Here is a 15,644-nt window from a genome sequence, read left to right on the forward strand (position 1 = left end):
GCTGATCACTTGGCTCGGTGCTGCCGCCCCCTCCATGTCCTTCGATATCCATCTTTTTCTCCCTTACTTTTCGAGAAGTAAAGTAGAGAAATAAAGGGTGTAGGAGAGGCTAAGATGGGGGAGCTGAAACCTGTGCCCGGGGGAAAGGTCTCTGTGTTGGGTACCTGGGGATGCAATCAGAGCTGGCGGCGGACGGTCTAATTAGCAGGAGTATCCTGTTTCAGTTAGGCTTAGTTTCTATTTTTTGTTTGCCTTTTTGTTTGATTGTCCTTGAACCCCCCTTCTTTTGTTTGTTTTCTCCATCCTCTTGTTTTTGCAGTACTGGTGCTTTCCTTCAAGGCTGAGGGCAGCACTGAGACAACAGTGGAAATTTGCTGACATCATCTCCAAACATCCAGTCATAGCTTGGATGAGAGAGAAGTGATGGGGGGGGTGGGGGTACAGAAGAGGAGAGGAAGGAAGGAAGGGATGGGCATGGAGGAGGAGGAGGAGGTGGAGGGAGGGGAGCAGGAACTGAGCATCAAGAGAGATACTGCAGCTCCCTCTCAGATCCTATACACACACACTCACACAGAGACACACATATGCAGATGAAGTGGATCATGAGGCTCTGAAAACACACGCCCACAACAGCAGCATCACTGCGCCGCACCACAGAGAGCAACCAGAGAGGGTATACTCCCATCTCTCCCTCTTTCTCTCTGTCTGCTTTATGCACACACACGCACACACACACACACACGCATATCGACAGACACGTGCTGCAGGGAAGGATCTGAGTGTTGGGTCGCTGAGCATTCAGGTCCCCCCTCCCCTCCTCCTTCGTCTTCTTCTCTCTCACTCCCTCTCTCCCTGTTCACCTTGTCTGTTCCGGCTGTATGGTTTATTGTTGCGTCAGAGCCAAAGAGAGCCAGCGAGAAGCATGCCGGGGGAGAGCACGCACAGATCTGTCCCAACCGACAAGCATCCTGAGCAGGGAGCTGAGGAGACAGGGCTCCCTGGACCAGGTAGGACCACTGGGGATGGGGATGGAGAAGGGGAGTAGGGTTGATATAATGGAGGACAGGGACCAGGATATAATCAAGAAAGTGGAGAACTATAGAGCAGATTGATTGTGTTAAATAGACTTGGGCATGATGAGAGGAAAGGAGAGGAAACAAATGAAGGAATACAATGATCTGCCTGAAACTCCCATGTGGAGGACAGCCCGTTTAGTGCGAGGTCATTTCTGTCTGTCATTCCTGTTGACATGTGCAGCCTGAGTAAGCTATGATTCAGCCGCATGTTAGCATCCAAACTAAACTGCATGTGTGCCCCCCCAGCTTACATGTTCCCAGATATAAGCAGTGTCCCACAAGAGCTGTAAAGTCCAACCTTATCCCTTATGCACCCCTCATAAATCCTTATTAACAAACTATCTTGTCGACCTACCTAAACCTTTTTGTAACTGCACCCTACCCCATCTTACCCCACCCTAACCCTTGCCTCCTTACCCCTGTTGCCCCTTCTCATGCTGCCCCATCTTTTGCCCCTGTTGCCACCCTTTTTGTGTTCACATCCCTTTAGCAGTTTGTGTATCTGTTAGGACAGCGTGGAGTGGCTCCTCCCTTCCCCCAGCCTGAGCAGGAACATGACACAGCAGCATGACAACTCTGTAGAAACACACAAACAGGTCCTGCCTTTGTTATTGATACCAATAATTAAATAGCTTGTTAGTTATTTATCATATTGCTGCTGTATCTCTGACGTTATAAATACTGAAACAACCTGTTTTGAAAAAATGATGATAGGAAGAGAAATAGGCACATGAGTGAGTGGGAGAGTCAAGATTGTATTTGTGTCCTCTTGATGACTGTCGGACAATAATGAATAGAGTGAGAAAGTTGTCCATCTCATTGACGTGATAAAGCCTATAATAAGAATATGACAGTACAGTATTGTACAGTACTACTGTAACACTCATGACAGTTATAATAATTGCTATTAGGAAAAAAATGGCTCCTCCTCCTTGGAAATGTTCCTGCTTTAGCTCATCATTGCCCTACTTTATTACAATTTATTTTAAGCTTTCTTGGCCTGAATCGAGGTAGCAGAGGTAGGATTGAGCATTGTTGGATGCTAACTAGTATGTGTGTTCTTACTTTCTGAGAGAAAAAAGAGAATATTATGAGACTCTTATTGGAACAAAAAAAAATGTGGGGAAGATGCAAAAGACAAAAAACGTTTGCAACTGGGGGGGTATCCCTTCTCGGCTCATTCTGAGCTCTGGCTGAAACAGAAGCTCCCCTTTGGGCTGACAGGCCTGCGCTGCAGCCTCTGTGACGCAGCTCCACTCTGCTTAGCTCAATGCGGCCTGTTCCTGTTACAGCAAGCCTGGTGCTTGATTTCAGTGTCTTCCCCCAGAGGAGACTAAAAGGCTGTGGGAGGATGGAAGCAGAGGCAGATATCCAGAGATGATTTGCAGCACTGAATCTGCAGCTTTAGGAGGCACAGACTGACAGTTATGCTAACACATGTTACTGGGTTATTTAGCAGCCTAGCTTAATGATAGTTCCTGTAGCATGCAGCTCTTACATGTGATGCCAGTGACAGGCAGGCAAGAGAGAAAGATACAGCATTTGGGAATAAGTTTCAAGTAGCCATCGTGTTGCCTGATTATGTAGTTAAATTGTTGGATTTATGTTGGATTTACTATTGCTACCTTTTTATTATTATTCCTTATTTATTAGATGGAAACAATTACAGTCATGTCCAGTATCCATTGACTCTGCTGTACATCTACAGAGCAGGAGCTCGCTTTTGTGCTCGCTTGACTTGCATCCTCTGATTAGTGGCAGATTTTAGCCCCCGAGACATGACTCAGCACACACAAACACACCTAGAGCTTATTATTGGAGAACTGATCATGCAGTATTGCTAAGTGCTGATGGCTGCATCCACTACCACAACCACCACAGGCAGCACAGGAAAGCAGTGAAGTAGAAGAGGCAGATATACTTTGTAAAGGGAAACCGGAAGGCAGAGGACAGAGGCAAAGACTGACTGTGTGTAACGCAAGGAGAAGGATTAGATTGGAAAGTATTTGAAGAGAAAGGAGGGAGGAGTAGAGATACAGAACAGAGAGTGAATTAGCAAGTAAGTGATATCTGGGTTCCTAGCCAAGCAAGTGTGTGTATGTGTGTGTGCGTGTGCGTGTGTGTGTGTGTGTGTTAGGCTGGCACTAAGATGAGCTAATTGTGTGTTCTAATGGCCAATCATCATGTGGATTGAGGTCACCGTGGCAATGTCCCAGATAAGAGAGCAGCAAATGACGGTTCTATTCCTTCTCTGTGTGATATAGAGGAAGATGTATATGCCCCACCCTTTAGGGGTTTTTCAGTAAATGTATGACTCTATATAATGGTAATCAATTCTCCATGCTAAAATTATTAAGCTGTAGAACTAAGCCTTTTATTCATTTCCTCTTCCGTTGCTTTCCTGACTTGTACATACACATCTCTTCACTCAACCCCTGACCCCTTTTCCTTCATATCTCCTGTCATTTCCCCTCAGTGATCTCCCTTATCATTGCCACAGTTATGAAGATGATAGTGTAGACTAGCAGGACAATAGGATGGGGAAAACTGTAATTTAATAACAGTTCCTTTTGCCTCTGGCTAGTTCTGCAATTGTGCATGTTGATATGGAAAGATAGAGACTGGGGAATATCAGGAAGAAACGTAGGATACCCTGGTCTGATATTTGTAATGAGGCACTCTTTTCTGGTACCTTGTTTTGAGGTTGTCTTTATGGTTAACCACTCCAAAAAGAGTTGTATTAGAAAACACTTTTCAATAAACATTACCACATAGCCTGATGATACTTTATTTTCAGTGTTGGTAATTGTTTTGCTCTCTAAAGGAAGAATTGTATCATCAGGAGCTAGGAAATGTTTTGATAATCTGCTATAGTATGTTGGTGAAATTTGTTGTAGCTCTGTCTGAGCTTGTGTGTGGGAGAAGAGAAAATGAAAGTTCAACTCAAGGGATACAGAGTCTATTGTTGTACAGAAAAAGAGATGTTGCCTTGGTATTTAGAAGTAGATGACAGCTTGAAAATCCCAGAAATATCACATATTCATCTTTATTCCAGACCTGAAGGAACTTACTCCCATATATTGTTGGTGTTTTTAATTGAATGTGTATTCTTTCCAGATATGACGAGACACCCATCCACTGACTCCACCCCTAGTGACAGTGGCTCCTCCCCCAGTGACAGTGGTTCCAGCCCTTCTCCTAGTACTCCTCAGAAGCTACTCCCAGCATGCACCTCTCCATTTGGACCACGCCTATTTCATGCAACACCCAGCTCCTCTGGTACTCCAAGACCTCAACCTGAAGGCTCTGACCACCGCTTCAACACACCCAGATTGTCTGGAAAGTTAGGTGGTCATGGACCATGTGGCCGCCATGTCCCTGTTAAAATGGAGAGAATCAAGGTGCGAGTGATGTGTTGATGAGCATGTTTTAAAACTTGAAAGAAGGTGCAGAAATGTTCTCGTCGTGAAATGACATTAACCTTGGTGTGTATTTTTATTTCCTAGGTCCTGACTGGTTCTGAGGTAGAAAGCGACTATCAAGAGTCACAGACCATGGACACAAGAGTGGTGATGGGTCAAGAGACACTGCTTAAAACAACAGAAATTCAGCAAAAGAGACTTCTGCTTGAGCCAAAAAAACTGGCTATCCCCTTGCCAGCTGGTCCAAACTTTCCAGAACCACATTCACAAGCAAAAGAGACCCAACTGGAACTCAACAAAGAGGATAGCAAAGCTCAAAAGCCTCAAAAGCAGCAGGAGCAGCAAAAAGAGCCCCAAACCTTACCCTCCTCCTCTTTTCACAGCCCCCTATGCCCCTCCTCAACCCCCCTGGAGCCCGCCGCAACTGACACTAATTTGGTTGAAAACCAGGAGGAGGGTGCAAACCCCTCTCAAGACGAAGTGCCTTCCCACTCTTTTTCTGAGCTGGTCTGTCCAGTTGCTTTGTCCTTCACTGAGCCAGCCTATGCTGTTGACCCACTACGAGTGGGTGTGCCCTCATCTCTTGACCCTGACTTGTACTATACCGCACCTTCAACCCCAATCAAGATGGCTTCCCGCACCTCACACCTTAAACATCATTCATACCCTGGTTCTCCAGTCTCCCCACTCTCCCCTGGCTCTCCCTCAGACAGCGAGGATCTCTGTTCTCCCCTCACCTCACCTTCTGGTTCATATATCACTGCAGAGGGTGGCAGCTGGGCCTCCTCTTACACCTCGTCCACATCCCCCTCCACCTCGCCCAATCTGCTCCTCACTGAAGAAACACAGGAGGCCCCTGCTTGCTTTGTGGGCTCCCTATCAGAGATTGGAGATGAAGTTGGGGAGGAAAAAGGACGAGTTGGTCCTGAACGGGAGGAGGAAAGAACAGGCGACTTCTGCCTTTACCATCCTCCTGATTTTGTCATGAATTCAAGGATGGGTATTACAGGAACAGTGATCCTTGAGGAGGAAGAATCTCTAAAGGGTGAGGAGATCAAGATAGCTAGAGAAAGTTGTCGTCCTTGCTGGGTGACTGAGGATGCATCACCTCTAAGAAGCAGCAGCAGCCGTAGCAGTGATTCACAGGAGGATGGAGGAGAATCAGAAAGCTCACTCTGCCCAATGGAAGAGACTAATTCAGGGAGAGCAGAGTTCTTGAGACCCTTGCAGACAGGCCTTAAACTGCAGCTGGAAACATGTATGTCAGAAGAACATTATGGACAGATGGATGACCACCCTGAAGGATCCTCCACTGCCTTGACTCCCGACACAGAGAGCTTGACCATGACCTCATCTAACCTTAGTCCTGACTCACCTGTCATCCCCCTGGATGCCTTCTGTCCTGGAGCCTTTGGAAGGCTCGGCCCCAATTCTTTCATGCTCTCCCAGGCAGCCTGTACTGAAGATATACCAGATGAGGAGAGGATGATCCCTGCCTCCCTCATCTCCTTTCCACTCCACACCAGTCTTATCTTCAAAGCTGATTCAATGGAAATCACCCTCTTCCCCACAGAGGACGAGAATGAAATCGAAGAAGTTAATGACGGAAATGAAGGAAGGGATGTTAATGCATATGCAGCAGGGGAGGAGGAAGCAGATGTTGAAGATGATGATGACGATGAAGAAGATGATGATGATGACTATGATTATGATGACAATGGTGGTAGCCATGCTAATGGTGCTGCTGAGGGGGATGTTGAAAACAATGAAGATGATGAGAATGACGAGCATGATGATGCAGACAAGGAAGCTAAGGTAGAGGTAGAAGTGGTTGAAGAGGAAGTGAAGGTGAAAGAAGAGGAGGGAGAAGAGGATGAGGAGGAGTGTGATAGCAAAGCAGTGGGGGATAATTCAGACGAGGATAGCTCAGCATCCTTCCTTCACTCACTGTCAGAGACTTCAATTAATGAAGGGTTGGACGAGGCCTTCTGTTTCCAGGATGATACAGATGACTCACTAGATTCTGCCTCCTATAACGGAGAGGAAGACGAACGCCTATACAGTACTGAGAGGCATGCACAATTACCAGAACCCACACCAATGGATGATGCACTTGATCAAGCTGAAGTCCAGCCAGAACGTGCACAGGAGTCTGCAAGTGGAGCAAATCAAACTGAACCTTTGAACATGCAGCATAGCTTGGAACAAAGTGAAGATCATGCTGAGGAGACCCGTTTATCTGAGGCTACTTCAGTGCACAAAACAGACAAGAATAAAGAGCCTAAACCTCTGGATGAGCATAAACCCTCTCAAACTAAGTCAGACCCACAACTGGAATCTCTCGGTGGAATAGATCAGACGACATCTTTGTACTCACCATTGAGCAAATGCAAATCAATGAATCAACAAAAGCTGTCTAGTCATGCAGAAGCAACATCCTATCGACCAGATTGCTCAAGCGATCTGGACAATAGGAGTGAAAGTGATTTGATAAAAATCCCTGGTTCTTCCAACCCTATTCAACAGCTTCATCGCCCAACAGCACCTGTCATTCGCACTCTACCTGAACATGCTGCTGAGTTCCGCATCATCCCGCCTATTGCTACTTTCTCACAGGAGACTACAGACATTGACAGATCAGTTCCTTTGGTAGAAATGGCTGAAGAAAGTTCCCAGAAGACAGATGCTGATTCAAAACAGGGCGGTGATCATTCAGAGGAGCAATCCAAAGAGGAACTAGAAAGAGACTCTTTTAAATTGCTCATCAAGCCCCGTCATAATCAGGTAGAGAGCCAAAAGACTGTTGGAGCAAGTAGACTTCTACTATCAAAGTCATTCGCCAATAAATCTGATGGGCCTGAAGGTGCAGAGGCCAGGTATAGGTCCAGTAATCAGAGGAAGTCAGACATCGAGCTTGACCAAAAGAATGGAAATGCCACAGCAGAGTTTTTGAGTGTGGAGTGTATGAGCAGCGATTGTGGTCCCTCAACGGATGTGACCACTGCAACCAATGACTTGAATAAAGGTGTCCTTCTTTTCCCCTGCCCTAGTCCCAACCCTAGTCCCAACCCCAGCAATATCCCTTTATCTGCCTCTCCAGAGATTTTCCCAGAACTTGCTGACAATCTGGCCCTGACCCCCGAACACTGCCCTGGTGACTCTGCCCAGGAGAACCTGAGGGAAAACACCCTGAGTACTGATGATGGTGCACTGGGGGCTGTTGGATCCCCACATTCTCCGCTTGCCATCTCCCCCAAGAGGGAAAACTCAGAAACAGACACAAAAAGGGAGATGGGTTATGGAGCTGCAGCTTGGTGTGACAACAGGATGGGGATGGGTCTCCATCTTGGATTAGGGTCAGGAGCAGAGTTTGGTGTCTGGGGAGCAGGGGAGTCCCTCTCCTTGTCATTGGGGAAGCGGTATGAGTTAGAAGCGGAGAGTTTGCTCATGTGTGATGCAGAAGGTCAAAGCACACAGACGGCAGTGGCCTCTACCGCGAGCAGCGAAGCATGCCAGAATAATAACGGTGTTCTGGGCTCTGTTCTGGATGAGGAGGATAACAACAGTCTGTGTGGGGAGAGGGACACAATGGCAGATGAAGAATTGGTAGAGCAGGGAACTTCTGAGTCCAACTTGGCACATTGGAAGTCCATTGAGGAGATCTCAGAAGCAGGCGGAGGAGAAGATGGAAGCTCCAGATTCCCAGAGGATGATGTCAGTAATCTCAACCCAGAACAAGATGGAGATAACACAGACACACAAATACAAGACACTTGGAAGAATTCCAACAATACTGAGGAGTCTGCCTTTGACTCCTTGGAGGTTGCCATGTGTGGAAGTTTGAATGCTCTGTCAGAAGAAGTGAGATCTCAGAGTGTCAGCGTTAGTGTTCGAGGGTCTGTGTCTAATATTCCACTTGAGGAGATACCACCTCAGGTTTCCGATGCCATTACTGGAAATGGAGATGGCGACCAACCTGACACATCTTTAACACCATTAGCTGAAACTAAAATTAGTTCAGAGGGTCAAGCAAGCAACCCAGAGAGTAATGCCCCATTTTCTCTGCTACATGGATCCTTTGGTTCTTTCTCTCCAAAATATAAATCTAATCAATCCAAACCAAGCAGAGCCTGTCAAAACAAGGTGGAAATGACTGGTTCTCAGTCAGAGATGGAGAAGCCTCAAACTGATGGACAAAAAGGTGAAGCCAGTCCTGTGACTGAAAGACTTGTTGATGAACCAAAGACTAAAGAGGCCTTTAGAGGACAGCAGAGTGTCGTTTGTAACTCAGGGGAAGAAGATGAGGAGGGAAAATCAGACGAGGACGCAAAAGAGAGGGGTCAAAAGAAAGATGCCAAGAACAAAAAGGAAAGAAAGACCTCTCCAGCACAGAACAAGCCAGAGCACTTTGTGTGTCAAGCACCAAAAGGAGAACTTTGCACAGATAAACCAAATGTTTCCAAGAAAGGTAGGAGAGGAAAGCAAAACAAACACAGGGCATCTCAGACAGCCAGTCATGCTGATTCTGGCCCTGAATTTGTTGATGATCTAAAGAAACCATCTGTTCCCTTAAATACCACAACAGATGGAAGGTCAACGGAAATCGCAGACAATTCTAAAACTAAGAAAGGCCAAAAAGCAAAAAACAAAGATTCATCGTCTGACAGTCAGCTGAGGACATCTGGGATAGACAAAGCCAGATCTAGTTCACAGAGGCATGGGGATACCAGTCCCAATCCTGAGGTCAAAAATTCCACCCATGGATACTGTGAATCATCCTCACATACCAAACACAACCTCAACGTTGTGATGGCAAGGAACCATGAACTTTATCAGGCCCAGGAGGTTCTTGATAACAGACCTGTATCTGGTCAGAGAGGAATCACTGTGGACATTAATGACAACAACATAGATACTGACAACAGTCCACCACCCCAGGATATCTTATCATGCCCTCTGACTCCACTTTCTTCCTCAGCATCTCACGTTTCCTCCTCCTCCTCTCTGCCTTGTGCTTCAACGGACCCAGAAGATGATCTTCCCACACCAGTGCAGGAATCCCAACCTGTCCTCTTAGCCCAGCAGCAGTCCTCACTGCCTGTTTGCCACACTACCCCTACACTTTTCTCTAACACCCCCACAACACAACAAGCCACTAATTCCCAGTTTCTTCCTAACAGCAACCTGCAAGAGGTCACTGTAGTCCTTTATACATCTTCTACATCTACCACAAGTGTCTCTACACCCTCACTCTCCACTGCCTTGCCATTAAGCCTGTCCCAGCCTACCCAGGAGTCCTCTTCACCTGAGTCTGAGACTGTGGATTCAGCATCTATTCCTGACTCCGTTCCCTGTCCCAAGTCTCAGTCCTACTCAGAGCCTATTCTCAACAACAAGGCTCACAAACAACTCAAGCCGGATCACACATGGAGCACACTGGACAGATGCAGAGGTGAGAATTATTTGATAGCTTGTTAGATTGTCAATCCAACTAATTTCAGATCAGTTCTGTTTAATTTCATTCAATGTATTTAATTAAATTCATTTCAATATACCTTGAAACAAGCCAGTTAAAGTCAACTCAGTGTCATTTAAGTCAACTAACCTCAATTCAACTTCAATTCAGTTAAACCAAATGTTTGTTCAAGGTAGTTTAAATCTATTCAATGTATCTCAATTTATGTAATTCACTTTATTCCAAGACATTTTTATTCAACTTATTTCCAAATATTAGACTTGACAAGTTAAAATAATCAAGTTCAATTTGATTTTAATTGAATTCCATTCCATTAATTCAGCTGAGGTCAATTCAAGTCATTGAAAGCCATTCTGTTTGATTCAATTCAACTTACATCAAGTTAATTTCACTCAATTAAGTGAATTGACCCCAGATCATTCTTCAGTTCAACTCAGTTTAACTCAGTTTACCCAATACGGTTACATTCATTTGAATTCAATACAAAGTCAGTCAATTTATCTAAGTTGATTTTAATTCAGCTATTTCAATCCAATTCACTTTCATTTGAATCAATTCAATATATTGCATTTGAACTCAATTCAATTTTTTAAACTTCAATTTAAGTCATTTCAGTTCTATTCAGGTCAATTTGATTTGTAATTCAACGTGCCTATTAACATGAATGCATTGGGGTCAATGTTCCTTACATATCAAGTCAGAGTCTGATTATAAGCCAAAGTTAGACAAAATAGAAAAGTAAGAAAAACAAACAAAATAAACAAAATATACAAACCTACAAACAGAAAGAAGGAAGGTTGTGATACACTGTTCTGTCTGTGTGATGTTGAAAGACTAAAATGTTGTATAATATTTGTTTTTATGGCTATGTTTGTGTGGGTGTGTGTACATCAGTCTGTGTTTGTGTGTGAAAGACTGTTCAAGGTCTTCCAGAGTGTGATTGTTTTTAAAGCTGGTGTTGTTGTGGATGTGTGTGTTGTTTGGATGCATGCATTTGGTAATATTGGTGTTGTTTTCAAGTATGTCAGTCAGATTTTTAAGAAGTGTCATACACATTAAACAATTTCTTACTCATTTTGTTAGATTCAGTTGCAAATTTTGAGAGAGTGATTTTCAAAAAAGATTTATTTTCAAAAAAGAATATGAGCTCTATGTGAGGGTTTGGTAAGTTTCTGAATGTATATCTGATCAATTGATCTGTGCTCTGTAAGGTCCTAGTTTGGCTGAGGAAGAGACAGATAGTGAGGATGATGGTGGACTGCTGCCACACAGTCACAGATCCCAGCCCAGAGGAGCTGCACGAAACAGAAATGGGTCCATGCAGAAAGAGTCTGGTCAATCCAACCAACTGGAAATACAACCTTTCTCTGCCCACCAAATCAACGACAGGCAGTCAGGCTGTCCAATAAACCACAGTCGCACGATTTCTGAGGAGATCAACCTGTCCTTCAAAAACAACTGTGAGTCGACCTCCCATGAACTATTTCATTGAAACAAATGAATCCCCTTGATTTCATTTTTGTCTTTTCTTTCAACTTCCTTCTTTGCCTCTTTTTGTTTTTCTGGAAAGTAGTAAACCCAGTGACTGTTATTCCTTCATACATCTCAATACAAACAAATGACACAAGCCAGAAAATTCTATGCTTTGTGCTTTATGACAGATAAAATAACAATAAATGTAAAATCTCTTTGTTGTAAAAGTAACCGTTTCATTAGTGGATGAAAGTGCTTTTTGATTCAACAAATCAAACAGCTGAGACACATAATCACATTTATTTATTTATTTCCCCCAGGCTAATGAAAGTCTTTGGTCTTGATTGGATGAGCTTTTGCGGTTTTAATTAACACTCTTCATCAGCATAACACTCATGAGATAGATTCACTGATGCATTCATTACTACTACTATGGTGATTGCTTTCCATGGTAACATAAACGTAGCACACTTCATTTACATGTCCTTGATTATGTGCCCGTTTAGGCTCCATACTGACGTCTTGTAATGAGTCTGAGAGCGAGGGGTCAGTGCCTGAGCTGGAGGAGCCAGAGCCACTAAGACCGTCGGAGCCTCAGGTCAGTCTGTCTGTGCTGCTTTAGTGGAGACATCTGTTCCCTGTAAAGAGAAACCCAAATCTTTCCCAACAATAAATAAATAAATGAAACATTTTTTTATTGCTTGACCATTTAATAACATATAAAGTGGATTATTTTGATCCTAATAAAGTTAGTTTTTCATTTAAAGTAAGGAGAAACTGGTTGTTTGATTTGACAGCCTGAAAGATGCATATCAATGTTACTAGCATGTTGTATTTGGCCTCCTGCATTTAAAGAGACTCCTTTATAAGCCTTTTTTTGCTTTGACTTCTCAAAGAGATATCCAGACATTCCCCTAATTTCTTATTTTTAATAGGATGGTCAAGTTTAAATATTCTTTAGTCTTGGCATTTTCTTTCCATAGCCATATTGGTAACTTCCTGTAATTTTCTTTACTTTTGTACTTCATGTAACATACATCTTTTTGTGTGTACATGAAAAAATATTGTGAGGCCATGAAGAAGCCCCAGATAAACTAAGGATAAAAAATCCACATGGAAGATAGATGAGTCACGAATGGTTACATTTGCAATATGTACATATGATATGTATAATATGAAGGTTGTCATACAAATACTGTAAACTTATGAATACTTTCTTTTCTCTTTCAGTCCATCTCCTCTGCAGATGAAGGACTGAACAGACCAAAACAAAGTCGCAGTGAGAAAAAGGCTCGCAAGGTCAGACTTTTGGTCATATCATTATTAAAAAACTGATCATGAGCTGTCATATTTTTTCGCTCAGTTTATTCTTTTTGTTTTATTTTTTTTGCACTTTGCTTGAACTGCTGTCCCACATAGAATATATGTAGACACACATGCAGACAGTGAAAAAAAATACAAATAAGAAACAAGTGAGAAACAAAAGAATAAAAAAGAGCGAGAGGGGAAACTTGTAGCTACAAAATGTCTGATAATAAATCAATGTAATAGAACAGTTACATTAAGCTTAGTCCACTACGACCAGAGGTGTGTCCAGACTTTTTTGACAAGGGTGGCACAACTATGGGACTAGTTGGCATGGGGGAAGTGCAAACACATAAATACCATTTATTTACTCTTGATGTCTCCATTAATCATGTCTACTTCACTACTAACATTTGAGTATCATATAAGATTTATATTATATTTATTTACCTGTTTATTTTTTTAATTTGCAGCAACATATACCTTTTCAATACCTGACTCTTTACGGACTCATTCATTTTGATGGAATGACTCCTCTCCTACACACCTGTCTCATGAAATAGATGTGTGAGGTATCTTTTATACAATTTAAAATACCAAGAAAGGAAAATATGATATGTTTAATTGCAAAGGAAGCTACAAGCTGACTGTTGCAACACAGTCCAAGTTAATTTGAACATTAGCTCTGCCTTTCACAAGGGAAATAAACCATCAAAGCTAAGGATTTTGTGAAGGCACCTGGGGTAGCCAATCAGATCTCAAGGAGGGCCCATACTTCCCCTGGCCACCCATCTATACATGCCCCTGTCTACAGCGCAGGTTATTGCTAACCACTCAAAATACACACAGAGGGGAGACCACTCTTCTACAAACTCATCTTAAAGTAATTGCAATACACTGGATAATGTCACACTTGATAGAGAAGGATGCAGGCTTGAAGGGCGTGCAACATACAACATGACATTGATCAAACTTGCCTTTAGACCAGGCATGGTGCTAACACCAAGAACACATAGTTTGAGTTCCAGTACTGCTCTAAAGTGAGGAAAGTTATCAATCTCTCTTTGAACAGAAGTCCACAATGTTGTAGTCAATGGACATGACTACATCATGACAGTATGCATCATCTTATTTACTTTGTGTCAGGTATTATGTCAGTTGATTTTAATTCAGCTATTATATATGTAAATTTGATCTTCCATTGTGTTTCATGTGATGTATCTGATCTAGTCATTTTTTTTTAACATTGTACAAAGTTTTGTGCCATTTCTGGCCATCAAAGTGAACCCCAAAGTCCTCTCCCTAGTTTAATATTAATTGTAGTGTTATCATTCAGAAGCAGCTGGTTGTGTGTATAAGTCAACCCTGTCCTTTTCAGTGTTGCTGCTTTCATAATAAGTTTATAATAATGTATTCTTTCTGTCCTTTTTTTCTCCCTCTCTCTGCTGCTGTATGTGCATGTAGGCCATGTCTAAACTGGGTCTGAAGCCGGTCCATGGGGTGACTAGAATCACCATCAGGAAGTCCAAGAGTATCCTGTTTGTCATCAGCAGACCTGATGTGTTCAAAAGCCCCGCTTCTGACATTTACATTGTATTTGGAGAGGCAAAGGTAGCTCTGACTTTCCTTTTCTTTAGTTTTTCTTTCTTTGTTTCTCCTTTTTACTTTCTCTTTTTAATCAAGCTTGAGGACACCTATTATGTTCCTTCTTAAACTCCCTCTCCTCTCCTGTCATCTGCTCTCAGATTGAGGACCTGTCTCAGCAGGCTCACAAAGCAGCTGCAGAGAAGTTCAAAGTTCCGGTGACCTCCTCTCCTTTGGCTCCCCCTGTCCCACCAAGCCTCACCATCAAAGAGGAGAGTGAAGAGGAGGAAGAAGAGGTACCCCCTGTCTAAAACATTGTATCATGAGAAAGTCATTACAGTTAGTTAAACCACAGGGTAAAATAATGTATACTATTGTTAACTTCATGTATTGTTCCTGGTTTTGTTTTCTTTCTGTTCATCAGGTGGATGAGGGAGGTCTGGAGCAGAGAGACATTGAGCTGGTGATGGCACAGGCCAACGTGTCACGAGCCAAGGCTGTCCGTGCACTGAAACACAACAAGAATGACATTGTGAATGCTATCATGGTGAGGAGGAAGGAGGGGGTGAAAGAAGGGAGCTGTAAAGGAAGAGTGGGAGGGTAGAGGGAGGGCAGATGGTGAACAAAATCATGAGTCATGGCAAGTGAGCAGGGGAGTACATGGAGGGTTGGGGGGGGGGCTAAAGGAGAAAGAGTGGAGGACAAATGACAAGTAGAATTTCTCCCCAGTAACTGAGCAACCTCTATATTTCTGTAGGTCATCGTTGCAGTTTGATGACCACTAGGTGGCAGCATTAACTCACATAACAGTTGTTTTCGTGACGCAGATGAATTTATATGGTTGAGATGGAAAGCATGAGGAAACTGTCTCAAGATCATGAACAAAAGATGATTATTGAAAAGACCTGTGTCCCTGAAATCATTTTATAGAGTGAAGCAGTTTTCCATCCTACAGATGTGTGTGCTTTCTATTCAATAGCAGACAAAGAGTGTGTTGTATGTTAGTTATGTCACAATATGAAGAGCATTGTATTTGTTTAAGTACATTTTATTCATCACATCTTAACTTTAATCTATTATCTACTCTGTTTCCGATTGACCAACTGTTGCATTTTACTTACATCTCATTCTCCTCTGTCTCCTCTCTCTCTCATCTATGTAGGAGCTGACCATGTAAGTGGCGAGGAGGATTTGACCCCTGACCCCCTCCCACAGCCTATAAAGCCTAAACGCCACTGACTCTACTGTATCGCTGCTACTGTATGTTGCATCCCCAGTATCTGCTAAATAAAGTCTGTTCCAACGTGG

At 43.2% G+C, this 15,644-nt stretch overlaps 1 protein-coding gene across 1 annotated transcript; it reads left to right on the top strand.

Annotated features, from left to right (window-relative positions):
• The first annotated feature begins 577 nt into the window (after window positions 1–577).
• Window positions 578–15,644, top strand: nacad (NAC alpha domain containing). The gene is made up of 11 exons (XM_034698695.1): window positions 578–673; window positions 899–1,007; window positions 4,194–4,477; window positions 4,583–9,950; window positions 11,186–11,434; window positions 11,954–12,045; window positions 12,678–12,746; window positions 14,217–14,363; window positions 14,498–14,632; window positions 14,761–14,883; window positions 15,499–15,644. Exons 2-11 carry the CDS (start codon window positions 923–925, stop codon window positions 15,511–15,513), a joined length of 6,567 nt encoding a protein of 2,188 aa, XP_034554586.1. The 5' UTR covers window positions 578–673; window positions 899–922; the 3' UTR covers window positions 15,514–15,644.

This window comes from Notolabrus celidotus, chromosome 12 (assembly GCF_009762535.1).
Source record: "Notolabrus celidotus isolate fNotCel1 chromosome 12, fNotCel1.pri, whole genome shotgun sequence".
Lineage (NCBI taxonomy): Eukaryota > Metazoa > Chordata > Actinopteri > Labriformes > Labridae > Notolabrus > Notolabrus celidotus.